General features: G+C 42.1%; 1 protein-coding gene across 2 annotated transcripts; it reads left to right on the top strand.

Moving 5' to 3' along the window:
- Window positions 1–393: 393 nt before the first annotated feature.
- FAM161A (FAM161 centrosomal protein A) lies at window positions 394–26,894 on the top strand. Of its 2 annotated transcripts, XM_082643154.1 has the most exons (7): window positions 394–1,092; window positions 12,719–12,957; window positions 15,209–16,378; window positions 16,722–16,889; window positions 18,525–18,624; window positions 25,571–25,725; window positions 26,187–26,894. In XM_082643154.1, exons 1-7 carry the CDS (start codon window positions 916–918, stop codon window positions 26,320–26,322), a joined length of 2,145 nt encoding a protein of 714 aa, XP_082499280.1. In that variant the 5' UTR covers window positions 394–915; the 3' UTR covers window positions 26,323–26,894. The 2 variants fall into 2 exon arrangements, with proteins under 2 accessions (XP_082499280.1, XP_082499281.1); XM_082643155.1 differs by lacking the exon at window positions 16,722–16,889.
- Window positions 26,895–27,901: the final 1,007 nt, after the last annotated feature.

Raw genomic sequence — 27,901 nt, 5'->3', positions numbered from 1 at the left:
CGGGGGGAAGGTTGCTGCAGCCTCAGCCTCAGGAGGTAGGGGCTTAGGTAGCAGGTGGCTGGACTGCACCACGCCTGCTATTTTAAGGCTAGGCCTCTCTTCCAGGCGCGTGGTGTAGAGGGAAGGCGTCATTTGAAGCACCCACATCCCCGGTGGGAGATGTTGATGGGGGTGAGATGGAGATGACACTTGTCTGTGGCTACTGCTGGGCTCTCTCGCCCTCCGACCCGCGCCACTATAAGGCTGAGGAACCCAAGGAGCAAACACGCGGTTCATACACTTGCACTGTCACTCACTGGTGGGTGGACCAGGCTCCACCCAACTCTGGGCTTTTATTGGTCAGACGATAGGGATAGCTAGCAGCCTCCTCCGGATTGGTCGATTTCTGCTAGCTCTCAAGTCAATCAGAACAGAATGTACTGGACTCCCATTCTCTGGCTTCCGGGGGAGCCATGTTGGGTAGCGGCATGCGAACCTTCCAGTCCTGAGACCGCAACGTGATAACATCCCCAGCTTTCCTCTGCCGCCGCCGTCTCCTCCTAACAGGTTATTTCAATGAATAAAAATGCGCTTTTTCACTCACAAAACGTGTCGTTTCATTAGTATAATGTGAGAAGCCTGCGTTTAGGCGGTGAAGCGCGAAGGAGGGGAAGAGGTGCCCTATTCTGCCCACCAGCCCTCTAAACCAGCAAAGATTCAATACTGATTCCCGCTATCCAGGAGGCCCCCACTTCGGGCCTCCCGCAGTGTGCGCCGGTTTTGAGTGACGTTTGGCCCGTTGCGGCACCTGTAGCGTCCTTAGTTACCGGACCCCTAGTAACCACCTCCCCAAGCAAGGAGCTGTCGGGCGCCTACGGCCGCGCCGGCTTCCACGCCCCGGCCCAGCGCGGGCGCTCAGGCCCCGGTGGCGTGGTGATGGCCGCCTCGCACCGAGCAGCGAAGCTGGCGGCCAGCAGTCTCCAAGCCCCGGTCAATCCCAGCACCGGAGCGCGGGTCACCCATTACGAACGCAAAGACCCCGTAGAGTCCCTGTCGGCGGCGGCGGCGGCCTTGGAGGAGGAGGAAGAGGCAGCGGGGTCGGCGCGGGCTCCGGTAATGCAGGGGCGGGAAGTGGGCTGGGGCTAGGCCCCGGGGCGGGGTGGTGCAACTGGAGGCTGGTCGGCGACCCCGCTGGTGAGGCGCGTGCTGGGAAACGCGCGCCCTGTCCAGATCCCTCCCTACCGGTGAGCCTGGCCCACCACGTTCTCTGTGATCCCACGGAAAATACTCAAAACCAAGGCGTTGAAAAGTCTTTTAACTTTAAGTAAAGAGATTGTTGTAAAAATTTCTTGGAGAGCGTTTACGTTAGTCTGTTTCCAGAGAGTGAAAAGTACAGAACTTTACTCCTTATGCCCCAGCATCTGTTGGGAGTAGATATTTGCTTTTCTTTTTCTTCTTTTTTTTTCAACTTGAGGAAAACTGTTCTAACCATAGAGGATAACCCATAAAACGCAACTGAATCAGCTGTGCTGTCAGGTGTGTTTTGTTGTCATCTTGATGTCTTGGTTATTGATGCATTTTAATACAGAACATGAGAGATGATGTTTAAAACCAGCAAGAGTTCGCTGGGTAAATCAGACAGATATAGTTAAGCCTCCAGAAAAACAAATTACTGAGGTTCCAATGTTTCCACACGGCTCTTAAGGGTGGGGTGAGACAGCTTTTTCACTGATCAATTTTCGGTGTCCAATGTGTTGTGACCCACCTGTCTACCAGGTAGAGGGTCAAGTCTGCCATCGGCTATGTTCACTTAAAAGATGGGAACCTTGAATTTTAACTAGTAATCTGCAGACATAAACCTCCTTAACCCCGGTTAAAGATTCTTAATACCATTTGTCCAAAGCTTCTCAGATTCAAAACATTGTGGTCTGGGGCTAATAGAAATTACTGGGTATTTTGGAATTCTAATCTCTTTAATCTACACTAAAACTGTTAATGAGAAAATCTGTAGCAACACCTTTTATGGGCAGTATTTTATCAACAGGTAAACTACTTGAGGTTATCCAGAGTAAGGCAGATTGAGACCCTGAACATGAACCAGGGTCAGTGACCTAGGACCAGATTCATTCATGATAAAGCTTCCCCTCAACACAAATTTCAGGAGCCAACAAAGGAGGCAAACTTATGTTGGAAAAAAATTTGAATGGAGAAAAAGGATTTGGAGTCCCGGGCTAGGATCTGTTCATTTGCTAGTTGATATTCAGAAGTAACTTCCTTCAATCTCAGTTTCCTTATCTGTAAAAGAACTGTAATAACTGTCTCTCTTTCTTGTCTCACTGGGCTATTATAATAACCAAATGAGAGAGTATGTCATAGCTAAAGGACAGTTTGTATAAATTAGTAATAATAATAACAACTGCCAGTGGGACTGTTATTTGAACAACTCTCGCAAAGATTAAGTTCTACTTTGGCTTGCTGTGGTGGAGGAAGCAGTCAGTTCTGTAGCCACAGGTATACTTCCAGAGTGCCCTGGTAAACTGCAGATTTGTATGAGAAACATCACCTTAGGAGAGGTTAGCTTAATGAGCTAATCTCCAAGGGGCATGGTCCTACTGAAAAAGGAAGCTAAGTTTGGAGTTTGACACTGTTTTGAGACCACTGTACTTGAAGGACCCAAAAGCAAATCTGGATAAGCTGCCACTGTAGAAGGCCTGATGGTCAGAGGACATGGGGTTGGCAGACAAAGCACTGAAAAGCCAAGAAAGGGAGTGCAGGAGCCAAGCTTTGCCTTCTTCACAGTTTGGCTTGGTCTCCACCTTGGGTTTTTTATTTTTCTATTTATTTGTTTTATTTATTTATTTATTTAGGCTTCATTGGGTCTTTGTTGCGGTGCACGGGCTTCTCATTGTGGTGGCTTCTCTTGTTGCAGAGCACAGGCTCTAGGTGCGCGGGCTTCAGTAGTTGCAGCACACGGGCTCAGTAGCTGTGGCGCACGGGCTTAGTTGCTCTGAGGCATGTGGGATCTTCCCAGACCAGGACTCGAACCTGTGTCCCCTGCATTGGGAGCACAGAGTCTTAACCACTGCACCACCAGGGAAGTCCCTCCACCTTGGTTTTTTAAAGGTTAGTTTGTCTCAACTTCATCATCTATAAGATGGAGTAAACTCAGCTTACCAGAATCACCACACAAAATTGATTAGAGAACCAACTGTCACAGTAGGCCCCTTTAAGTCCTTTGGTTTGCCAAAGCAACCCCCACCCCACCACCGGCTCCATGCACACCCCTTGCAGGACTCCGTGCCCATATAGGGCACTAAGTCATATTTCTTGAATCTAGCCTCAGTTGGAGATATCAGTTCATAGACCTTGCTATGGGGTTGATGATGACATGGGTAAAGCACTATTCTATAATTCACAGTTAAAATTTCACTGACATTCCTAGTGGGATGGCCTTCTTTTTTTCAACAAATATTGAGCATTTATTAAGTGCCAGTCACAGACTATTCAGTAGTGAATGAAGCAGACATAGCTCATGTCGTCACAGTGCTTCCATTCTGATGGGGAAGTCAGACAATAAAAAATGGACAGTCAAATGGTTGTAAGACAGGAAATGTTGGGAAAGAAATGAACAGCTTACTATAATTAAAAAAAGAAATAGGAAGGAACCTATTTCAGTGAGTTAACATTTAAGCCAATGCCTAATCGATGAGAAAGAGCAGCCATTTGAAGAGTGGGGGTGGGAAAAGCATTCCAGGCAGAGGGAGCGGCATTGCAGAGGCCCAAAGATAGGAAGAGAGAGAGTTTTGTGTGACTAAGGATCTGAAAGAAAGCCAGTGGGACTGGAGAAGAGAGAGAGGGAGAGGGGAGGGGATGAGGTTGGAGAGGTAAGGAGGGCCTTGTAGACCAAGGTAAGGAGTTTAGCGTTTATTGCAGGTGCAGTGAGAGGTCCTTGAAGACCTTTAAGTGACATGTTCCTATTTACATTTTAAAACGATGACTCTGATGGCTTTGTGGAGAATGATTGGAGGGTTTGACAAAGAAAGGAGACTGGGTAGGAGGCTTTTGCAGTAATTCAGGTGCTAGAAGTGGTGGCTTGGACCTAGAGCCCGGGGGAGATGGCAAGAAGTGGACAGATTGCATAGGACTTAGATTAGATTGGATGTGAAGGCCAAGGAAGAAGAAGTCAAGAATGCTCATTCCCACGTTTCTGGTTTGACCAGCTGCATAGAAGATAACATCATTTACTGAATTGTGGGTAACTTGGGGAGGAATAGATTCAGGGGCTGAGTGGGAATCAAGGTTTCAGTTTTGAACATGGTAAATTTGAGATACCTGTGAAACTACCAAGTGGAAAGATGTAGGAAGCAGTTGGGCCTATGAAACTGTAGTCCTGTTGGGTGTGGGACAGAGAATCTCCATCTGGAGTTTTCAGCATTTTTGAAGCACTGGATTAAGTCACTTAAGGGGAGAGTTCAGAGAAAGAAGAGAAGGGGCCTAGTATAGAACTATTAAAACCCTTGACATTTAACAGTCAGGTAGAGAAAAAGGGGGCAAAAGAGATTAAGACTAGCTACAGTGGTAGAAGAATTATTGCAGGGGTGTGGAAGTTTCCAATTTATTGCTTTCAATGCTAAGGGAAAGGGGCAAATGCTGCTAAGAGAAGGACATTTCATCCCCGAAGCAGGAGGGAAGGAGCAAAGGGGCACAAAGGCAGGCAGTTTTGTAGATGGGAAGATGAGGGAACTTCCCTCTGACGGGTTTTTTTTTACTGAAGAAATAAAGGAATTATCATGGGTAGTTGGGAGTCGGGGTGGGAGCAGGTAGAAGAGCAAGGGACAGGTAGGCAGGATCTCTGGGGCAGTGTGAGAGCCACTTCCCCAAGGAGCACGGGAGGTGCCAGGCAGACCAAGTAGCCATGAGAAATTGTTCATTTTTTAATTTAGTATTAATATTCACAAAACATTCTTTTTCTTTTTAAGTTACATTTTAATTATAGAAGTAATACATGAACACATTCTCCTTTTAAAATTTCAAATGTTATACCGTGCTTGCTTCGGCAGCACATATACTAAAATTGGAACAATAGAGAGAAGATTAGCACGGCTCCTGTGCAAGGATGACACTTAAATTAGTGAAGTGATCCATATTTTTATAAATATGTTAAAAAAATGTTATAAATAAGGGTTAGGCCCTTTTAACACTTCTCCCCTCTAAAAGAAAATCTGGTTCCCCCCTCCCTCCTCATCAGTAGCCACTGTTTTGAAACTGATATATATTCTGGGCTTTTTCCTGTCTCCTGTGTACATAATATTTTAATATATGGTAGCATTTTATAGATACATATTGTTCTGCCACTTGCTTTTTTTCTCTTATGTACATTTAGATCTGCCTCATTCCTTACAAATCCCTTTAATGCAAAAAATTTTTTAAATAAAAATTCCATAATTGTAGATGATAGTAGATCGACTATAACACAAATAATTATGAGTGCTGATTACTAATGAAGCAACATGTGTTGGAAGGAGACATCATCTAAATGGGTCAAGCCAATCTAGGGAAGATTATCCTCTAATCTGCATGAACAAAAACATTCCACAGAAAGCTCAACAATTAAAGGGAAAGGGTGCTATTTTAGGCTCTTGGAAAATAATGTCCTTGGTCTAGATTATTTGAACTACTAAATGTTTCCTTCTGTGTGGAGACAATTTAAGATGAAATTAGAGTTGAAAGTTGCTTATTAACCATTTATCTGTTTTGGGTAAAACACTGTGAGATCAGTTTACCCGAAAAGTTCAGGCTAGTGTTACCAGTATTAAGCTGAAATGGAATGGATACTGTGCAAAAGTCAGTGCATAAGTATAATTATCGTTTACCGCATCTCTTCAGAAGCTACTCATCCTTCTATATCTTTTTCAAACAGTTTTTCCAGGTTCAAGTAAACTTCATCCTTTCTGTGAAAATGATTGTTATAAGGACTCCTTTTAAGGAGTGTTCTAAAAGAATGAATGGAGAGCACGTGGATGCTTTTGCCTAAAAGCGAGTCTTTGGAATATCCACTCTGTTTCAATGGTAGTTTTTGGAAAATAAGCCCTTTCCTTAATACTCAGTAGGATATCACTCTTGAGCAGCCAATATTTCTTTGATTCAGTCTTTATGAGGGAATACCTGTCCTCTTCCCTTGGGAGAAACTTAATATTGTTTTAGCTGGACATTCGCTCATCCAACAAATACTTATTGAGCATCTGCCATTGGCCAGGCACTTTTCTAGGCGCTGGGGAACAACTGAACGAAGTACACAAACGCTTTGCTTTTGTGATGCTCACTTTTTGGTGGAGGCAGGCATCCAGTACACAAATCAGCAGAGATATCAGTTGGTGGTGAGTACTTATGAGAGAAAGCAGCAAAGGGAGGCTGACAGTGAGTCAGGGGAGAGGCTGTAATTTCTTTTTTTTTTTTTTTCCTTTCTTGTTTTTGCGGTATGCGGGCCTCTCACCGTTGCGGCCTCTCCCGTTGCGGAGCACAGGCTCCGGACGCGCAGGCTCAGCGGCCATGGCCCACGGGCCCAGCCGCTCCGCGGCACGTGGGATCCTCCCGGACAGGGGCACGAACCCGCGTCCCCTGCATCGGCAGGCGGACTCTCAACCACTGCGCCACCAGGGAAGCCCTGTAATTTCAAACAGGGTAGTCAATGAAGGCCTTGCTGAGAAGATGACATTTTGAGTGAAGGTCTGAAGGAGTGAGCAGTTGGGCTGTTCAGATATATGGAGGCAGGGAGAGGGAACAGTAAGCCGAGGTGATATGCTGATTCTGTGAGCTTCGGAAAAACTGCAAACTGGAATCGGCCACTTTTGCTAGTAGGAGCTCCTGCCGCCCACCCGGACGAGGAACCCTGCTGGGGCGGTACAAGTGGATTAGCAGATGGAGAACTAACAGGAAGGAATAAGTCCCTGCTTCTTCCTCCAGCCTTGCAGTCTCCCTGTAGCCCCACTGTTAGCAGAGTCTAGCGGGAAGCAGCTGGCAAAGCGGAAATGTGGTTTGCAGAGTCCCAAGCCCAGCATCACATAGCACGGCTTTGGAGCCGAGACACCGCTTTAACACCTGGCACAGATACTTTATGTATCGTAAAGCTAAAGTTCAAAAGGCTAGGGCCCACGTCACATGGCTAAGAAGTGCAGAACCTAGGCATGAATGAGAATGCTGATACCACGTCTGTAATCTTTTCCCCACGCCACGAGAACGCTCCAAACTGAAAAGTTACTTAACTTTCATCAAACCCTTTCAGCTTTGAAGGGTTGTAAAGGGGCTGAAACCAGGTGACCCGTGAGTGGTCAGGAGCCAGTGGTAGACAAGAAACGGAAACCACCGCCTGCTTGCCCTAACTTCCCTTTCCAGGCTTGCTTCCCAAAATTGCTTTATGCATTTTTACTTTCCTTTTAGCCTGCAGCTGTGTGCACGTTGCTTTCCACCACACACCACCGCCCCCATCCCCATCACTTTTGCTAACGTCATTTCCTTTGGAGTACCTGTTCCCTCTTTCCCCATATATAATACTTTCTATGATCCCCCAGATTCTTCCATTCGTTGACTCAGCCCAAACATCACCTCCTATAGGAAGCCTTCCCTTATCTTCCAAACTCAAACCAAACCAAAGCTCCCTTCTTTTAAATACCCTTATCACTTTGTTGCTGAACTCAAGTTTGTGTGCCTAATGCACAGTGAAGCCATACAAACCAAAATAGTGGAGTTTGGAGCAGAGAAAGGTTTATTGCAACCCCAAGCAAGGAGAATAGGCGGCTTGTGCTCAAAAAGCCCAAACTCCCCTAACGGGGAAGAGTTTTTATAGGCAGAATTAGTGGGGAGGGCTGCAGGGTGTGTAACCTTTCTCTGATTGGTTGATGGGGAGGTAACAGGGTGGTGTTCCAGGAATCTCAGTCATCAGCCTTCTGGTTCCAGCCAGTCTGGGGTCCATGTGCTTGGGCTCAGCCTAAAGTTACCATCCTCCACCTGGGTGGGGGTCTTAGTTCCTGTAGAAGAACTCAGAGATTCTTATCAGATTGTTACATATATCCCTTGAGGAGGAACCAGGACTCTCCCCTTTCCTTCACTACTGTTTCTTGATTGCTTTTCCTTTGTTTCTGCATTCCCTCACTCCTCAAATTAGTAACTGTTTGAAGCTGCCCTTTGAAATGGGGACACAGAAAGACTTCTGTGCCCAGGAGGACCCTACAGGGTTCTGCTCAGTTTCAACTAGATCTTTGTATCTCTCATGACCACTGTCCATTTCATGTTAGTCCTCCTGTCACTGCTTATTTAGATGCTGGTGTTTGCCAACATTTCCATCCTCAGGTTCTTGCCTCATTGCCCACAGGCAGCCTTATCCACACCCAAGGCTGCCCCTGCACTTCTGTGTGCATTGCTGGCTCCCATATCTCTATCTCCAGCCCAGCCTTCTTACCAGGTCTCCAGACCTATTTTCCCCCATTTCCTGTACATTTGGCTGCCCTACTATCCTCTCACACTTAGTGTGTATAAAACAGAGATTAGTTTCCTTTCCCTAAAATACTCTTCCTCCCTGTATTCCCTATATTAATGAATGGAAGCCCCGTCATCTACCTAGACATACAGCACTCCAAAAAGAAACCTTTTCAGTTTCTTGCCCATAGTCCAGGCTATTATCAAGTTGATGATTCAGCTTCTTAAATCTCCCAAGGCAGCCTCCTTTCTTGTGTTCCTGGTGCTGTTCCCTAATTCTGCCCTTAATACCTCTAACTCGGACCCTTGCAGTAGCCCATCAACTGCTGCCAACCTTGCTTCCCTTCACTCCACCTCACTTGCTACCAGAGAGTCCTTCTGAGTGTTACTGACCATGTCTGTCCTCTGCTCACATCCTTTAAGGCTCCTGTTGCCTGTGGCTTGGCCCCCTGGACTCTTGGTACTCTTGGTTGGGGCTTTTTTAAAAAAATATTTATTTATTTTTGGCTGTGTCAGGTCTTTGTTGCAGCACGCGGGATCTTTCATTGCAGTGCACAGGCTCTTCTGTCCATTGGTGAAAGTGGGATGTTAAAGTCCCCTACTATGATTGTGTTACTGTCGATTTCCCCTTTTATGGCCGTTAGTAGTTGCCTTATGTATTGAGGTGCTCCTATGTTGGGTGCATAAATATTTACAATTGTTACATCTTCTTCTTGGATCGATCCCTTGATCATTATGTAGTGTCCTTCTTTGTCTCTTGTAATAGTCTTTGTTTTAAAGTCTATTTTGTCTGATATGAGAATTCCCACTCCAGGTTTCTTTTGATTTCCATTTGTATGGCATATCTTTTTCCATCCCCTCACTTTCAGTCTGTATGTGTCCCTAGGTCTGAAGTGGGTCTCTTGTAGACAGCGTATATATGGGTCTTGTTTTTGTATCCATTCAGCCACTCTGTGTCTTTTGGTTGGAAAATTTAATCCATTTACATTTAAGGTAATTATCTATATGTATGCTCCTATTACCATTTTCTTAATTGTTTTGGGTTTGTTATTGTAGGTGTTTTCCTTCTCTTGTGTTTTCTGCCTAGAGAAGTTCCTTTAGCATTTGTTGTAAAGCTGGTTTGGTGGTGCTGAATTCTCTTAGCTTTTGCTTGTCTGTAAAGTTTTTAATTTCTCCATCAAATCTGAATGAGATCCTTGCTGGGTAATCTTGGTTGTAGGTTTTTCTCCTTCATCACTTTAAATACGTCCTGCCACTCCCTTGTGCCTCGCAGAGTTTCTGCTGAAAGATCAGCTGTTAACCTTATGGGGATTCCCTTGTGTGTTATTTGTTATTTTTCTCTTGCTGCTTTTAATATTTTTTCTTTGTATTTAATTTTTGACAGTTTGATTAATATGTGTCTTGGCGTGTTTATCCTGTATGGGAGTCTCTGTGCTTCCTGGACTTGATTAACTATTTCCTTTCCCATATTAGGGAAATTTTCAACTATAATCTCTTCAAATATTTTCTCAGTCCCTTTCTTTTTCTCTTTTTCTTCTGGGACCCCTATAATTCGAAAATTGTCGCGTTTAATGTTGTCCCAGAGGTCTCTGAGACTGTCCTCAATTATTTTCATTCTTTTTTCTTTATTCTGCTCTGCAGTAGTTATTTCCACTATTTTATCTTCCAGGTCACTTCTCCGTTTTTCTGCCTCAGTTATTCTGCTATTGATCCCTTCTAGAGAATTTTTAATTTCATTTATTGTGTTGTTCATCACTGTTTGTTTGCCCTTTAGTTCTTCTGGGTCCTTGTTAAACATTTCTTGTAATTATTCTATTTCCAAGATTTTGGATCATCTTTACTATCATTATTCTGAATTCTTTTTCAGGTAGACTGCCTATTTCCTCTTCATTTGTTAGGTCTGGTGGGTTTTTGCCTTGCTCCTTCATCTGCTGTGTATTTTTCTGTCTTCTCATTTTACTTAACTTACTGTGTTTGGTGTCTCCTTTTTGCAGGCTGCAGATTCGTAGTTCCTGTTGTTTTTGGTATCTGTCCCCAGTGGCTAAGGTTGTTTTAGTGGGTTGTGTAGGTTTCCTGGTGCAGGGGACTAGTGCCTGTGTTCTGGTGGATGAGGCTGGATCTTGTCTTTCTGGTGGGCAGGTCCACGTCTGGTGGTGTGTTTTGGGGTGTCTGTGGCCTTATTATGATTTTAGGCAGCCTCTCTGCTAATGGATGGTGTTGTGTTCCTGTCTTGCTAGTTGTTTGGCATAGCGTGTCCAGCACTGTAGCTTGCTGGTCGTTGAGTGAAGTTGGGTGCTGGGGTTGAGATGGAGATATCTGGGAGATTTTCACCATTTGATATTATGTGGAACTGGGAGGTCTGTTGTGAACCAGTGTCCTGAACTTGGCTCTCCCACCTCAGAGGCACAGCCCTGATGCCTGGCTGGAGCACCAAGAGCCTTTCATCCACATGGCTCAGAATAAATGGAAGAAAAAATAGAAAGAAAGAAAGAAGATAAAATAAAATAAAGTAAAATAAAATAAAATAAAGTTATTAAAATAAAAAATAATTATTAAGAAAAAAATTTTTTAAGTAATTTAAAAAAACCCACAAAAAACGGACAGAACCCTAGGACAAATGGTAAAAGTAAAGCTATAAAGACAAAATCACACACAGAAGCATACACATACACGCTCACAAAAAGAGAAAAAGGTTAAAAAATGTATATATCTTTGCTCCCAAAGTCCACCTCCTCAATTTGGGATGATTCGTTGTCTATTCAGGTATTCCACAGATGCAGGGTACATCAAGTTGATTGTGGAGATTTAATCCGCTGCTCCTGAGGCTGCTGGGAGAAATTTCCCTTTCTCTTCTTTGTTTGCACAGCTCCCGGGGTTCAGCTTTGGATTTGGACCCGCCTCTGCGTGAAGGTCGCCTGAGGGCGTCTGTTCTTTGCTCAGACAGGACGGGGTTAAAGGAGCAGCTGCTTCGGGGGCTGGCTCACTCAGGCGGGGGGGAGGGAGGGGTACGGATGCGGGGCGAGCCTGCGGCGGCAGAGGCCGGCATGACGTTGCACCAGCCTGAGGCGCGCCGTGCGTTCTCCCGGGGAAGTTGTCCCTGGATCATGGGACCCTGGCAGTGGCGGGCTGCACAGGTTCCCGGGAGGGGAGGCGTGGATAGTGACCTGTGCTCGCACACAGGCTTCTTGGTGGCTGCAGCACCAGCCTTAGCGTCTCATGCCCGTCTCTGGGGTCCACGCTCAGAGCGTGGCTTGCGGCCGTCTCTGGAGCTCCTTTAAGCAGCGCTCTTAATCCCCTCTCCTCGCGAACCAGGAAACAACGAGGCAAGAAAAAGTCTCTTGCCTCTTCGCCAGCTCCAGGCTTTTTCCCGGACTCCCTCCGGGCTAGCTGTGGCACACTAGCCCCCTTCAGGCTGTGTTTACACAGCCAACCCCAGTCCTCTCCCTGGGATCCGACCTCCGACGCCCGAGCCTCAGTTCCCAGCCCCCGCCCTTCCCGGCAGGTGAGCAGACAAGCCTCTCGGGCTGGGGAGTGCTGGTCAGCACCGGTCCTCTGTGCGGGAATCTCTCCGCTTTGCCCTCCGCACCCCTGTTGCTGTGCTCTCCTCCGTGTCTCTGAAGCTTTCCCCCTCCGCCACCCGCAGTCTCCTCCCGCGAAGGAGCTTCCTAGTGTGTGGAAACCTTTCCTACTTCACAGCTCCCTCCCCGAGGTGCAGGTCCCATCCCTATTCTTTTGTCTCTGTTTTTTTCTTTTTTCTTTTGCCCTACCCAGGTACGTGGGGAGTTTCTTGCCTTTTGGGAGGTCTGAGGTCTTCTGCCAGCGTTCAGTAGGTGTTCTGTAGGAGCTGTTCCACATGTAGATGTATTTCTGATTTATTTGTGGAGAGGAAGGTGATCTCCGCGTCTTACTCTTCCGCCATCTTGAAACTCCTCCAGAAGGAGGCTCTTTATAAAGGGTGGTTTGGCTTGATCCTACTGTAGTGTATGGGTTAGTACATGACCTGGGAATCTAACCATCCTTTATAAAATGGACTTAATAACATTTATTTTATGGCAACTTGGTCTCTCGCTCTTGTTCTTAATAAAATGTCATTAGGAGAAAATGTGCATAGCCCACAAGTAACTTATAATCTGTTATATGTACATAGTCCACACGTAACATATAATCTATTTAAGTGGACTTTTTAAAAAGCAGCATTGGGAACCATGTCAACTTAATTTGTCTTTCAATTCCAGCCATCATATAACAGGTTTTTTCCTCCTACCAGGCTGATTTTAACGCCAACATTTCTGGGGTAAATGAACAAAAACGTATAAGCTGTGAGGATTTTGTGGACCTTTCTGATATTTACCACTCTAATGAAGAGTACTTCAGGAAACTAGAAGAGCTGAAGGCAGCCCACATGGAAACTATGGCAAAGTTAGAGAAAATGTACCAGAATAAATTAAATTTAAAGGAAGTTCAGCCAGCGATCACCATGGAAGAAGCTGCTAGTGTCTCTTCCAGGTAAGTTTGTACATAATGTTATTTGTGGACTGTAAAGTAAAATGTATACTTAAAGGTGCAGAACAAAATTATTTCAGAATATTTTCTCTCAAATATCCCTTTGTGCTTTTAATGATATACAGAGGTGAGATTTTATTTAGATTGTTTGATGGCTGATCAACCTATTAGCTGGCTTCTTGCCTTGTGGGTCATTTGATGGCCCTTTGTTCTTTTCTCTCTGACCCACCATTCTTAGACATGTATCAGAATATTTAGTCTGGGCCATTTTCAAATGATGAATATTAAAATTTAACTTTAAAACCCCTTTTTAAAATAATATGTGGATTAATATGAGCTCAGTAAAGATATAGTACAGAAGGTTCAGAGCTAAGACATAGATCTGATTTAAGTTTTCAAAATAGTCATTTTTGCCATAAACCTGCTTCTTTTGAAACTTGAGTTGGTCAGCTCTGATTGTGCATCTCCTGTGTGCCAGACCTTGTCTGGGCACCGAGGAGTCAAAATCAAGATGCCCTCAAGGAGGTCAAAGACTAGCTGAGATCCAAACACACGACATGGTGTAACAGAGTGTCATGGAGACAGAGGAAGAGCAGTTGATCATGTCAAGGTGTCAGTGGAGGGATACAGGCACATTGATTGTCGTATCTGAGTTCAGTCTTGAAGGAGAAATAGCTGAAGCAGATGTAGGAAGCAAGGAGTGGCCTTCTAGGCAGCAGGAAGCATGTGTGCCAAGGCATGGTGCCGTGAGAAATCACCGTGTGTTGTGTGGAACTTCCCATGATTGGATCTTTTTTTTTTTTTTTCCTTGTGCTGGGTCTCCATTTTGGCGCACAGGTTCTTCTTCATGGCAGGTGTGCGGGCTTCTCTAGGTATGGCACGAGGGCTCCAGAGCTCGAGAGCTCAGTAGTTGCGGTGCACGGGTTCCCTAGTTGCAGTGCGTAGGCTTAGTTGCCCCGAGGCATGTGGGGTCTTAGTTCCCCCACCAGGGATCAAACTCGTGTCCCCCTGTATTGGAAGGCAGATTCTTAACCACTGAACCACCAGGGAAGTCCCCTGTGATTGGATTTTTTTTTTTTTTTTTTTTTTGGCTGTGTTGGGTCTTCGTTGCTGCGCACGGGCTTTCTCTAGTTGCAGTGAGTGGGGGCTACTCTTCGTTGTGGTGCGCAGGCTTCTCATTGCGGTGGCTTCTCTTGTTTCGGAGCACAGTCTCTAGGTGTGCAGGCTTCAGTAGTTGTGGCTTGCGGGCTCTAGGGCGCAGGCTCAGTAGTTGTGGCGCACAGGCTTAGTTGCTCCGTGGCATGTGGGATCTTCCCAGACCAGGGCTCAAACCCATGTCTCCTGCATTGGCAGGTGGATTCTTAACCACTGTGCCACCAGGGAAGCCCCCTGTGATTGGATCTCACTTAAGAATGGTGACGGGATAGGGAGAGGCAAGAGGTGAAACTGGAAAGGAAGGCAGGGGCTAGTCTTGAAGGGCTTTAAGATCTAGGCTTTTCTTTTTTCAATTAAAAAAAATTGGGGGGGCTGCATTGGGTCTTCGTTGCTGTGCACAGGCTTTCTCTAGTTGCAGCGAGCGGGGGCTAGTCTTCGTTGTGGTGCACGGGCTTCTCATTGCAGTGGCTTCTCTTGTTGTGGAGCACGGGCTCTAGGGCGTGTGGACTTCAGTAGCTGTGGCACGTGGGCTCAGTAGTTGTGACTCGTGGGCTCTAGAGCGCAGGCTCAGTAGTTGCAGCACATGGGCTTCAGTAGTTGTGGCACACGGGCTTCAGTAGTTGTCGCGCACGGGCTTAGTTGCTCCGTGGCATATGGGATCTTCCCGGACCAGGGCTCGAACCCATGTCCCCTGCATTGGCAGGCGGATTCTTAACCACTGCGCCACCAGGGAAGTCCCTATAATCTAGACTTTGTAACAATGACAAATCACGGGAAAGTTTCAGGAAGGAGAGTGATGTGATCAGATGTATGTTTTAAGATGGTGACTCTGGAAAACGTGTGGAGAATTCAAGATTAGACCCAAGGAGCCTCTGCTGTCTTAGGTTCCTGCCCTGTAAAATGAGGGAGTAAAACTAGATCATTTATCAGCATCTACCAGGCTCTGTTCTAAAACAAATTTATGATTTTCACAAGCCTTATCCAGCCCCTATTTTCTAACTGATTTTGCCTTGATCTTAGAAATTATGTAGGTCTTAATTTTTATATTTGGTCACATGCAGCTGAAAGAGTAACCTAATTATTCTTCTCATTTACTTAGGTCTGTATCAGAAAAGAGCTCCCATCATCCTGTTTCATTAATGACATCAGTTTCAGAGCCTGATTTAGGTCAGTCTTCCTCCTTGATTGTGTCTTCCTCTGAAGATGAGTTGCCCAACGTAGAAAAAGAGTATTCTGAGAAAAGCAGAATGATGACCTATGCTAAGGAGCTCATCAACAACATGTGGACAAACTTCTCTGTTGAAGATTATATCCAGTTTGAAGATGCTGACTTGCCAGCACTCGAAAAAAAAAAAAAGAAGCCAAAAGAATGGGTGCCAAAGATTACAGTACCTGAGCCTTTTCAAATGATGATTAGAGAGCAGAAGAAAAAAGAAGAGAACGTGAAATCTAAATCAGATATTGAAATGGCACGCAAACTGCTCAAGAAACAAGAAGAAGAATCAGAGTGTAAGAAAAAATTCCGAGCCAACCCAGTTCCTGCGTTCGTCTTTCTCCCCCTTTATCATGATATAGTCAAGCAAAATGAAGAACGGAGGAGGTCTATGAAGGAGAAAAACAAAGAAGCTCTTTTGGCCTCGCAAAAGCCGTTTAAGTTTATTGCAAGGGAGGAACAGAAGCAAATTCAGGAAAAGCAGCTGAAAGACTGTTTTAAGTCTAAAAAGAAAACAAACCAATTTAAAGCCAGACCAATACCTCGATCTACTTATGGTTCAACTATCAATGACAAGTTAACAGAAGAAGAGCTCTATAGAAACATTAGGATGCAGCAGAGAACCCAAGACTTTTTACAGAATTCATCCCCTCTTCCTTGTAGTCCAGCTCGCAGAAGTTATGCTACTACAGGGAAGCCCAAGTGTCCTGAACAGGCTGAAAGGTCCAAGTGTAAACACAAGGTTAGGTGCCAGACTGCTGATTCTGAAGACCTTCCTGAGAGATATCAGAAACATCACTCAGAACAGAAGTGTCCAAAACCCCTGACAGTCTGTGAACCATCTGACCTTCATGCAGCCTCACATGCATCCACTGAAAGAGAGAAAATCTTGGCAGATATTGAAGCAGATGAAGAAAATTTAAAAGAAACACGTTGGCCTTATCTGTCTCCAAGGCGCAGGTCACCAGTAAGAAGTAGAAATACAAAACCTGTGCCTTGTAGCTGCAACCCTCCCATGCCCACGGTGTCCTCCAGGGGAAGAGAACAAGCCACAAGGTAAATAACTGATACAGCACTGATTGACTCATGGTTGCTCCATTGATTTTGTATTGGGGAATTTGAAAATATGACGTTATTCTATCTGGTAACATATTTTACTATATAATATAGAACATTTTGCCGGAGGGTGTTCTTCTAAGAAATGAATGTGTTTTCCATTTTATGAATCTTTGGGGATAGAAAAGTTTACAGTCACCCTATTGATTTTCTAATTACAACTCAGATCCTTCTCAGAAGGTTGCCCCTTTTTTTCAACCGTTGAATTATCCTGTCTTAAGTCTTTGCTAAACAACATTCTCATTGGCTTAAAGTGAATTAAGCCTTAGTTTGTTGCCCTCAGGAGATCACTTGAGGAAAAGAAAATGTTGGAAGAAGAGAGAAATCGGATCCTAACTAAGCAGAAGCAAAGAATGAAAGAATTGCAGAAACTCTTGACAACCCGGGCTAAGGCTTATGACTCACATCAGAGTTTAGCTCAAATGTCTAAATCCAGAGTAAAATCTCTCAGGTATCATGAGAGAATCCTGACCCTCCAGATCATTGGTTTTCAAACTTTTTTTTAAATCAGTGGACCCCCAATATATGAACAAATTAAGAATAGTATTAGTATTTCAGTTTCTGGATTCAAGTTACTATCAGTTACTTATAGTTAACTTACACGCACGCACACACACACACACACTCTCTCTCTCTCTCTCTCTCTCTCTCTCTCTCTCTCTCTCATACTCACTCACTTCGTGGTGAGAACAAACATGTATACTGACTCCAGGACCATGACGCCATGTTGATGAACAGAAAAACATATTGTGGCCATGGTTCACAGTTGTAATCTTACATCAGCATCTAAACTTTTTCTTTATATTATTTTTTATTGCACAGTGCAATATTGAGAAAAATCTTGATTCACACAGATAAAGCTCTTTTTAACAGCTTGCCGTGTAATCTTAGAATATTCTTCAATAAACAGATATGTCAGAGAGCTTTGTTCTAAGGTCTGCATGAAATCTGATAGCACAAATTAACACATTGATGTTAACATCAGTTATGTGGTGTGTCAGTTAACACGTGTGTTAAGGTTTAGTAGTATGTATTACATGCTGCAATTCTGCAGTACAAAGTTTGAAAATCAGTGTTCCAGAGGAACATTTTTATGTTGCGACATAAAAATGTTCATGTTTAAGTAGTAAAATATCTCCCTCAAAGCTGGGTAAGTAATATGATTTATTAATTTTTAATCTGATTTATAAGTACCCCCAAATCTACATTTGCTTTTAATTATGAGTGCTCCTTTTTAAATGTATATTATGTATAATAATTATTATATTCCTTTGTAACAGATGTTATGTATACATTCCCTATAATGTGTATCAATGTAATTCATTGATAGAAGGAGCTTTATTTGATGAACTTGAGCAAAATATTCGTTAGAAATATACTGGTCATCCTTAGAAAGTAAATGGGATTTTCCATAATGCTAAATTGTGTATAGTTAGGCATAATTATCATTTTATGGTATAATTATTTTTTCTAATCCATGAAGTCTTATGATCTTGGTAGAATTAATGTATTTTACATAGAGAAAGTAGCATAATTTAATTTATTATAGGATCTAGTTCAAATAGTAAGTATACTTACTGTGAATTTATGTATTTTGGTTCCTGTTCCTCTCTATGTGGTATTCCCATACTCCCCATTTCTCCCCTACCCTGCTCCCATTTAACTGCGCCATCAACCTATAGGAGATATCATTAGGGGAAAAAAGAAGAGCAAGGTCTTGTTTTCAGAAGAAATTCCTTAAAGAGAAGATACCAAATTTGGACCAAACTTTTTTGGTTTATAAATACTTATAAATGAGATAAGAGGGCATTCATTTATCTCCTCAGGCCAGTTTAAAGCCACTGAATCCATTATGCTTTGAAGATTTCAGGAACCTCAAGGTACCCAGACTGTTGCTGGGATGTAAAATGTGTGCTCTCAGAACCTAGAATTTTTATCCTGCATTCCATAAAAATTTACCAGTCTAGAAAAGAAATTGTGATAAACTGTGCTCATGACTTAATTTCTGATTTGTCATCTACGCTAAATGTTATATGTGCAAATTCTTATTTCTTTTAAAAATTCCATTCCTTTTATTTGATTTTAGAAAGAGTGAAAAAGAAAGGATGAGAGAATACCGACAAGAACTAGAAGAAAGAGAAGAAAAATTAAAAAACAGGCCACTGCTATTTGAAAGAGTTGCTCAGGTTGTGTTTGTTGGAATTTGATAGCTATTGTCAGCTTTTTTTCTTTTTTTTTTAACATCTCTATCTCCTAATTTTTATAGTCCATTTTTCTTATGTGTTATATAATTTACTGAGACAGTATTATTTCTGTGACAGCTTCATCACATCAGTCAAGTAAGTAGTTTTGCTTAAATCTGGGCATTGAATCTTGATGAGGCTTGTAAGCTTGATAAAGAACATGCTGCTAATCCAATCATTTTCAAAATAATAGTTTCACAACCTGTTTTTAATGGCTAGTCTTTTTTCAGTACCAACTTGGCCAAATATTAAGGGGAGTTTTGGAAGTCTTTGAAAAATTAAAAAAGGAAACAAAATGGCTAATTGAATCAGATTTATTTCTGACAGTTTTTTTTTCAGTTTTCTTGGGATAAAATTGACATATAGCAGGTATAAGTTTAAGGTATACAGCATAATGACATACGTATATTAGGAAATGATTACTACAGTATGTTTAGTTAACATCTATCACCTTGTATTGTTACCAAAAATATTTTTTTTCCTTGTGATGAGAACTTTTAGGTCCTACTCTCTTAGCAACTTTCAAATATGCCACACAGCAGTGTTAGCTGCAGTCACCATGCTGTACGTCACACCCCCAGTACTTATTTATCTTATAACTGGAAGTTTGTACCTTTTGACACCTTCATCCAATTCCTCCAGTAGCCACAAATCTGATCTCCTTTTCTATGAGTTGTGTGTGTGTGTATTTAGATTCCACACATAAATCAGATCATATAGTATTTGTCCTTCTCTGTCTGACTTACTTCCCTTAGCATAATGCCCTCAAGGTCCATCTGTATTGTCACAAATGGCAGGATTTCCTTTTTTTTATGGCCGAATAATATTCCATTGTGTATATATATATATATTATACATATATATATATAATATATATATATATACCACATTTTCTTTATCCATTCACCTTTTGGTGGCCATTTGGGTTGTTGCCACATCTTAACTATTGTCTATAATGCTGCAGTGAATCTACATAGTGATTTCATTTTCTTTAGATAACTACCTGGGAGTGGAATTGCTGGATTGTGTAGTAGTTCTATTTTTAAGTTTTTGAGGAACCTCTATACTGTTTTCCATAATGGCTGCACCAATTTACTTTCCCACGAACAGCACACAAGTGTTCCCTTTTCTCTACATCCTGACCAGCATTTGTTATGTCTTGTCTTTTTGAGACTAGCCACTGTAACAGGTATGAGGTGATATCTCATTGTGGTTTTGATTTCATTTCCCTAATGATTAGTGATGTTGAGCACCTTTTCATGTGCCTGTTGGTCATTTGAATATCCTCTTTGGAAAAATGTCTATTCAGACCTCTTGCCCATTTTTAAATTTGATTATTTGTTTTTTGCCAATGACTTGTATGAGTTCTTTATATATTTTGGATAGTAACCCCTTATCAGGTAGATGATTTACAAATATTTTCTTCCATTCAGTAGGTTGCCTTTTCATTTTGTTGATCAGTTTTTTTAAGTGAGTCTATAATTTTTAGTCTTATCTACAATTACCAAAAGGACTTCCTTTTTTTAAAAATTGAAGTATAGTTGACTTACAATGTGGTATTAGTTTCTGGTATATAGCAAAGTGATTCAGTTATTTAGGTATATATGTGTGTATATGTATATTCTTTTTCAGATTCTTTTTCATTATAGGTTATGACAAGATATTGAATATAGTTCCCTGTGCTATACAGTAGGACCTTGTGGTTTATCTGTTTTATATAAAGTAGTGTGTATCTGTTAATCCCACCTCCTAATTTATCCCTCCTCTCCCAATTTGGTAACCATAAGTTTGTTTTCTGTCTGTGAGAAGCACTTCCTTTTTATCAGAAAAAATACTTTGATCCTATGGACAATGAATTCTGATTTTACTAGATTTATACTCAGTTTTACAGTCTTTCCCTTAAGAGAGATTTGTCAATTTCAGATGATCTTCCCCTTTGTGTCCATAAGGGAGGGGCTACTATGGGCAACATGGTTTAACAGTGGACAAAATCACTGAAGGTTACAGGTGCTGTGTTGTGAATTTCAAGCTGTTACATTTGGAGCTTCCTGCCAGCAAGTGTCTGGGACAGATGAGTGTCCTTATAGGGCTGCCCGTGTCAGTGACTCACTGAAGACAGAGGACATGTGTTATGGGTAAATCTACATATTACAGCCTCTCAAAGTTATGGGAACCCTTTACTGACTGATTTGGATATAATTTTATGTAATGCTTTTCATTTTTTTTTTCTTTTTTTTTTTTTGCAGTACGCGGGCCTCTCACTGTTGTGGCCTCTCCCGTTGTGGAGCACAGGCTCCAGACGTGCAGGCTCAGCGGCCATGGCTCACGGGCCCAGCCGCTCCGCGGCATGTGGGATCTTCCCAGACCGGGGCACGAGCCTGTGTCCCCTGCATCGGCAGGCGGACTCTCAACCACTGCGCCACCAGGGAAGCCCTGCTTTTCATTTTAAGGGATTTTTTTTTTCATATCTCAGTTTCAACTTTAGGGGAAAAAAATTATCTTAAGCTGTTCTGTGTTACTCAGCATAAAGTGATTGACTTTCGCCTCAAAGTAGTTATCTCCAGCTCCCAACTGCAGGTTTTATGTCCACTTGTCTGGATGTATCTACCCAGGTTTCCCACAGGCGTCTTACATTCATCTTGCCCCAAACTAGATCTTCCTCTTTGAGTTCATGTTTTTGTTGGGCCACAATTTAGATAACTGGGAACCTCTTTTTCTCTCCATTCAGTTGTCACTGAGAGATGTGACAAGTTCCTTTCTAAATAACTTTTGCATCTACCTTTCTCCATTTCTAATGTGAAATGCTAGGTGAAACCTTTGTTATTTCCTATCTGAGTTATAATGGTTTGACTGGTTTCATTGAATGGTATCAAGGGATCTTGACATTGACTTCTCCAAACAATGCTGCAAGGTGGGTATTCCTGTATTGCAGAGGAAGAAACTGAAGTTGAAAGGAAGTAAGTAACTCATAAGGTTTATAGTTAGTAAATAATAGAACTAGGATTGGAACCCAAGTCAGTCTGCTTCCAAACACTTAACATTAAGCTGTCCTACTTTCTCCTGGAAGAAAGTCCACGAGTCTTAGCATGGTGTACAGAATCCTCTATTATCTGATCCCTGTTGACCTCTTTAGTTCATCGACCACTGCCCGCCCCCAGTCCCCACTCTGTACACTCTTTACTTTCAGACCATACCAGACTACTAGTTTCAAACTTGAAATCTTTATTTATTCTGTTTCTCAGCACCCTTAGAGCTTCTTCCTATCTTTCCTCTTACTCTTTCAAAGCTTAGTGTAAAATCGCTTCTTGCATTGTTTCCCCAGATTGGGTTGCGTGCCATTTCCTCTATGTTCTTTTTTTCTTTTTTTTTCTTTTTTTTTTTTTTACGGTACGCGGGCCTCTCACTGTTGTGGCCTCTCCCGTTGCGGAGCACAGGCTCCGGATGCGCAGGCTCAGCGGCCATGGCTCACGGGCCTAGCCGCTCCGCGGCATGTGGGATCTTCCCGGACCGGGGCACAAACCCGTGTCCCCTGCATCGGCAGGCAGACTCTCAACCACTGCGCGACCAGGGAAGCCCTCTTTTTTTTTTTTTTTAAGTAAGTATTTTAGTCTTTTTATTTATTTATTTTTGGCTGCGTTGGGTCTTTGTTGCTGTGAGCAGGCTTTCTCTAGTTGTGGCGAGCAGGGGCTGCTCTTTGTTGTGGTGCACAGGCTTCTTATTGTGGTGGCTTCTCTTGTTGCAGAGCATGGGCTCTAGGCACGCGGGCTTCAGTAGTTGTGGCTCACGGGCTCTAGGCGTGTGGGCTCAGTAGTTGTGGCGCACACACTTGGTGGATCCGCGGCATGTGGGATCTTCGTGGACCAGGGATTGAACTCGTGTCCCCTGCATTGCCAGGCAGATTCTTAACCACTGTGCCACCAGGGAAGTCCTCCTCTGTGGTCTTTTATTACCCTTTTGTGCATCTCTATCTTTGCTCCTGCATGTTGTGTGGAAATTATCTGTTCAATGCTCTCTTCTCTTTCAGCTAGTTCTTTTAAAGGTGTTGGTCAAATCTTTGTATTCCTTACACTTAGCACCTAAGACAATGTATGGCACAAAGGGGATGTTAAGAAACATTTGTTGAACCCAAACTGAACTGTTTCTTCCTGGGATTAGTCCAGGCTGAGAGCACTACCCTGACAATACTAGTGATGAGTCTCAGTATTAACAAGCAGTTTTACCATGCTGTGAATTCCCACTCTTTCTAAGCACCAGAGAAAATGTGGTAAAATAAGTGGTGTGTGTGAAATTAAACCCATAAAGAAATGTTAAGTATTGAAAACATAGGTTAGTTTCATAGCTGATATTTCTTCCACCATCCTTGGCCCACACATATGCTGTTCTCTCTTCCCATATACCTTCTACCTCCCGTGAGGGCTTGTCACAAAATAAGTATTCAGTTATTATTAAATAAAGGAAAGAATTACTATAAACTAAACTTAGGCTCATAAAAATTAAGTATTTTTTCCCCTTCAAACTAGGGCAGTGATTGTAGACAAACTTTCATCATTTCTTATTATTTGGGTTTCCTCAAGAAACAAAGTTAATTTGGTTTTTTTGCAGTCTTAGATAGAAAAACAAAATAACCATACAGTTATTTTAACTACTTTTATTTCATAGTCTTTACAATTCTTTTGCATTGTGAAATTCAAGGGGGAAATGTTTGTTTCAATTAGGAACAATTACACACTCTTCACCTTGATATAAAATCTTAAAAGGTCATAAATTCTATATACAGGGTGACTGACAGTGACTCACCATTGTTTTGGTTTTGTTAACATAAATTAGAACTTCTTTTTTTCTTGCAGTGACTATTGCTGCTAATTAACAGCTGTTATTTAATAAATTCACTCACAACTTTATGCATTACCCATTTATAAGTGTTAATTGTGGTCTTGCTGCTGTTGAGTTATCCCCTAGCAGAGTAAGCCTGTGATCCAGGACAGAACAAACCATGTTTTCCTGTTTCTTGAAAATCACAGGATTTATTAACTGAATAGATGTTAAATTGGATTTTAAGCCAAATTCAGATGAAGGCTTACAAGCACTAACATTGATTAGTATCGTTTAAATCTTTTATATTTCATTTGCTTAAAATTAGAATATATTTTTCTTAACACATTGGGTTACATTTGGGGTTTCTTTATTCTGCTTTACAGTCTTTGGGGCATAGTTCTCATCTCACTTTGCTGTGCCTTTCAGTTCCCCAAGTCTTGTCTGTTGGTGTTCATAGTCTCTGGTTGCATTTTTACTTACTTTTCTAAAAATTATTATTATTCACAGTGGGTGCATTTTAGCAGCAGTTTGAGTGCTTCTTTTTTCAGTTTTCTAGCATGTCAGGAAATGCACTGGTGATAGTCTTATCCATTGTAATCAGTCTTTGCCATTTTGGTTTCTCCCATGGAACACTAGACTCCACGGTCCTTCCTTATGCCGGAATCCCTGGGTTAGGAAAATATCTGACACTGATTTGCTGAAGTCAGGCTTCAGGCTACCTTCAAACTCCAGGATAACCACTACCACTTAGAAAGCAGCATGGTGGAGTGGAGAAGACTCAGGAAAGGATTAAGAGACTTGGTTTTCCCTCTCACTATATCCTGTGACCTTAAGCAAACCGCTTAACCTCAGCAAGAGTGGAGGGAGTATCTTACTTATTTATTAAATTTGGGGTGAGACTGGGTGCTCTTCCACACCCTTTCCAGGATGGGATGCCAGTGGTACATTGGGGCTGGGCCATTCCTCGGGACTTTCCTTTAGTTTGAGGTCCAGATGACGATTTTTGGCCCTATACTAGTTCATGTCCACTCATAGGAGATAAAATTGGACTAAAACCAAGGCACTAATGAGAACCCCAGTCATCTTATGTCTCTGTAAATCCTGTGGTCTCAGGAACTATGACAACTGACTTGCTTTAGGTATGAGAGTGTCATCACAACTCCCACGGGTCCCAAAGCCAGGAAGTAACATTCTGGAGAGTTGAACCCAGTTCTAAATTCATGTTTTTCTTGCTGTATCCCTTGCTTCCTCTACAGAATTAAGGTAACAACATTGATGATTTTATCATCTTCGGTGGATTAGAGATATGGCTTGTAAAGAGTAAAATTTACAGTAGGCACATAAAGAACTCTCTGACAACTATCACAGGAACTTATTTTCTTACTGATTTTTTTCAGATATCCTTGAACAGTCATGAAACAGTATACAGTAAAGAATAATTATAGATCAAAACTCATGTGGCCACTACCCAGGTTAAAAGCGTTAGAGCATTGCCAGTACCCCAGAAACCCTGTGTGCCCCTCCCAGATCAAAACCCTCTCACCTAGAGGTAGCCACCCTTCTAACTTTTGAGATAAGCATTTCCTTGTTTTTCTTTACAGTTTTACCACTGATGTACCTATCCCTAAACAGCATAGTTTAGTTTTGCCTGTTTTTGGACTTTATGTAAATGAATCATACTACATGTACTCTTCTGTGGTATGCTGCTTGTGAGATCCGTCCATGTTGTGGCATATAGCTAGAGTTCATTTTCATTGCTTTATTTTAGTCTGTTATATGAATATGTCACAATTTATTTATCCATCCTACTGCTGATAGATATTTAGGTTGTTTCCAGTTTTGGGTTGTTACAAACAGTACTATTCTGAACATTTTGTTATGTCTCCTTGGGCAGATATGTAGGAGTTTCTCTGGGCATATACCTAGGAGTGTAATTGCTGGTCAGAGGGTATGCATATTTTTCAACTAACTGTGATTATTGAATTTAATTTTCACTGGAGCTTTTAGCCCATACATTTGTAATGGAAACTTAAAGTCTTTTGTTCTTATCTAAAAAGGTTTGTCTTTCCTATAGAAAAATGCAAGAATGGCAGCACAAAAGCATTATTCTAACACCTTAAAAGCACTAGGAATATCTGATGAGTTTGTTTCAAAGAAAGGCCAAAGTGGAAATATATTTGAGTACTTCAGCAATCAAGAGATGAAAAGTTTCACTGAAGATAAAGAAAGGTAACATATATAAGATGTCTGAATGGTTTACCTTTGAAAAAATTCTTACTTGCAGGAAAGCTAAAATTCTGTTCTATAATATTTTAAAAGGTCTTTTACCTAATGGAATACATGTGAACTATTGTAAAACATACTGACATTTTAACATGTTTGACACTTCAAAATATTATACGGTGATGAAGTATTTTGTTTTTAAAGTAAAATAATTTAAATTTCTGACATAAATAATGAAAATATTAGCATGCTTTCAAATGAAGTTTGAGTCAATCAAGTTTTAAAATAAATTACTTCTCAGAAGAATATCTACTTTCCCAATTGGTACTTTTATAGACTTCTCTTGATAAATCGGAGCTTATACACTTGAGGAAGACTAACTGCAGGATGGCGTACATTACAAAGGTTTGTTTACCTTTAAACCAAATCATTTTTCCTTTGAAAGATTGATAAATTTCTTCCTCTAGCTTTAATGAAGAAAAAATAGAAGAAAGAGAGAATGGGGAAGAAAATTATCTTACTGATACCAACAGCCAAGATTCTTGCAAGGAAACAGGTAAAGCTGATGAAGAGAGTGGAGAAGAGAATTGTGTTGAAGAATAAAACTGAATCAGTCGGCAGGGTCTCCTCTCTGTTCCCCTGATGTTGTTGGCAGCATTGGGTATCAGAAGCTGCGCTTGTGGTGTTAAGGACATCCATGGGAAGCCGTCTGATAACGTGCAGGTCTCTTTTTGCTCCGGACGCGCAGGCTCAGCGGCCATGGCTCACGGGCCCAGCCGCTCCGCGGCATGTGGGACCTTCCCGGACCAGGGCACGAACCTGTGTCCCCTGCATCGGCAGACGGACTCTCAACCACTGCGCCACCAGGGAAGCCCCATGCAGGTCTCTTGAGCAAAGTCCTCGTGTAGCCTGAAAAGGCCGAATCCAGCTGATGGGTCATTTGGTCAGTTAGAGTCAGGCTTTGCCTATTCAGTTTTTAAAATCACTACATATGGTCTGTTTGCAACTTTGATCTTACTTCTATTTTTAAAAAGTGTTTGAGAATCACAGCTGTCACAAACTGATTAGGTATAAAAATATACATAATTTTATCATTTTGGGTGGAAAAAATTGCTTAGCATTGAGAGCAGAGGGGAGTATTGGCCTTTGGTTTGAAAAAAAAGTTATGGAAAGCATGAATCAATAAATATTTTTAAATTATACTACTTGCTCCTTCTTTTTCTCTGCAGTACATCTCACAAAATGAATCCTCAAACTTATTTTACTAGGTATTTTAAATTTCTTATCTGAGCCATTTTTAAAAAGTAATAAAACAGGAAAAAATAGATAATTTGTACATTTACATTCATTTATGCACTGAGAGTTACTGGGGTTTTTTTTTTTGAAAAATCCAAGTCTATTGTTTCATATGCCCTTAGGGAGCTGCCGTTAAGCTAAATAATGGAGGATGTCAGAATATAGAGGCCAACGAATAAAAGTCAAGAGTTTTCAAATGTAAAAAGAAAAAAGAAAAAGAAGAAAAATTGTTATTTGGGTAAGTTTAACATCAAATTGAGTGTGGATAAATATATACCTGAAGGCCTCTAAAAGTTTGATGGGACTAGACTGCTAAAGAAACTCCAAGCCTGGTCTGCAACCCTTAAAGCAACACCAGACCTGCTGCACCAGTCAGAAGCCAGTTGTGAAAGGTATGCAGAACCCAGGGAGGGCACATGCTTCAAAGTCCATTTTATTATTTATTTATTTAGGCCACACTGTGTAGCATGCAGGACCTTAGTTCTCCAACCAGGGATTGAACTCATGCCCCCTGCATTGGGAGGGTAGAATCCTAACCATTGGACCACCAGGGAAGTCCCAAAGCCCATTTTAAAATGGAGAAAAATTAATCTCCAACTGGCAATTACAAGGCCAAAGAGAGAGTTACTGTTAAATTAGCCACACCATCATCACTTTTTCTCTTTTATCCCTACTTTTATTCCAATTTATTTTTGATACATAAATTATTTTAAAAGGTTTTTTTTTGTTTGTTTGTTTTTTTGTTCGGTACGCGGGCCTCTCACTGTTATGGCCTCTCCCGTTGCAGAGCACAGGCTCCGGACGCGCAGGCTCAGCAGCCATGGCTCACGGGCCCAGCCGCTCTGCAGCATGTGGGATCTTCCCGGACCGGGGCATGAACCCATGT

This window comes from Mesoplodon mirus, assembly GCF_964341445.2.
Source record: "Mesoplodon mirus genome assembly, chromosome: 14".
NCBI lineage: Eukaryota > Metazoa > Chordata > Mammalia > Artiodactyla > Ziphiidae > Mesoplodon > Mesoplodon mirus.
This window is presented reverse-complemented; position numbering and strand designations above follow the sequence as displayed.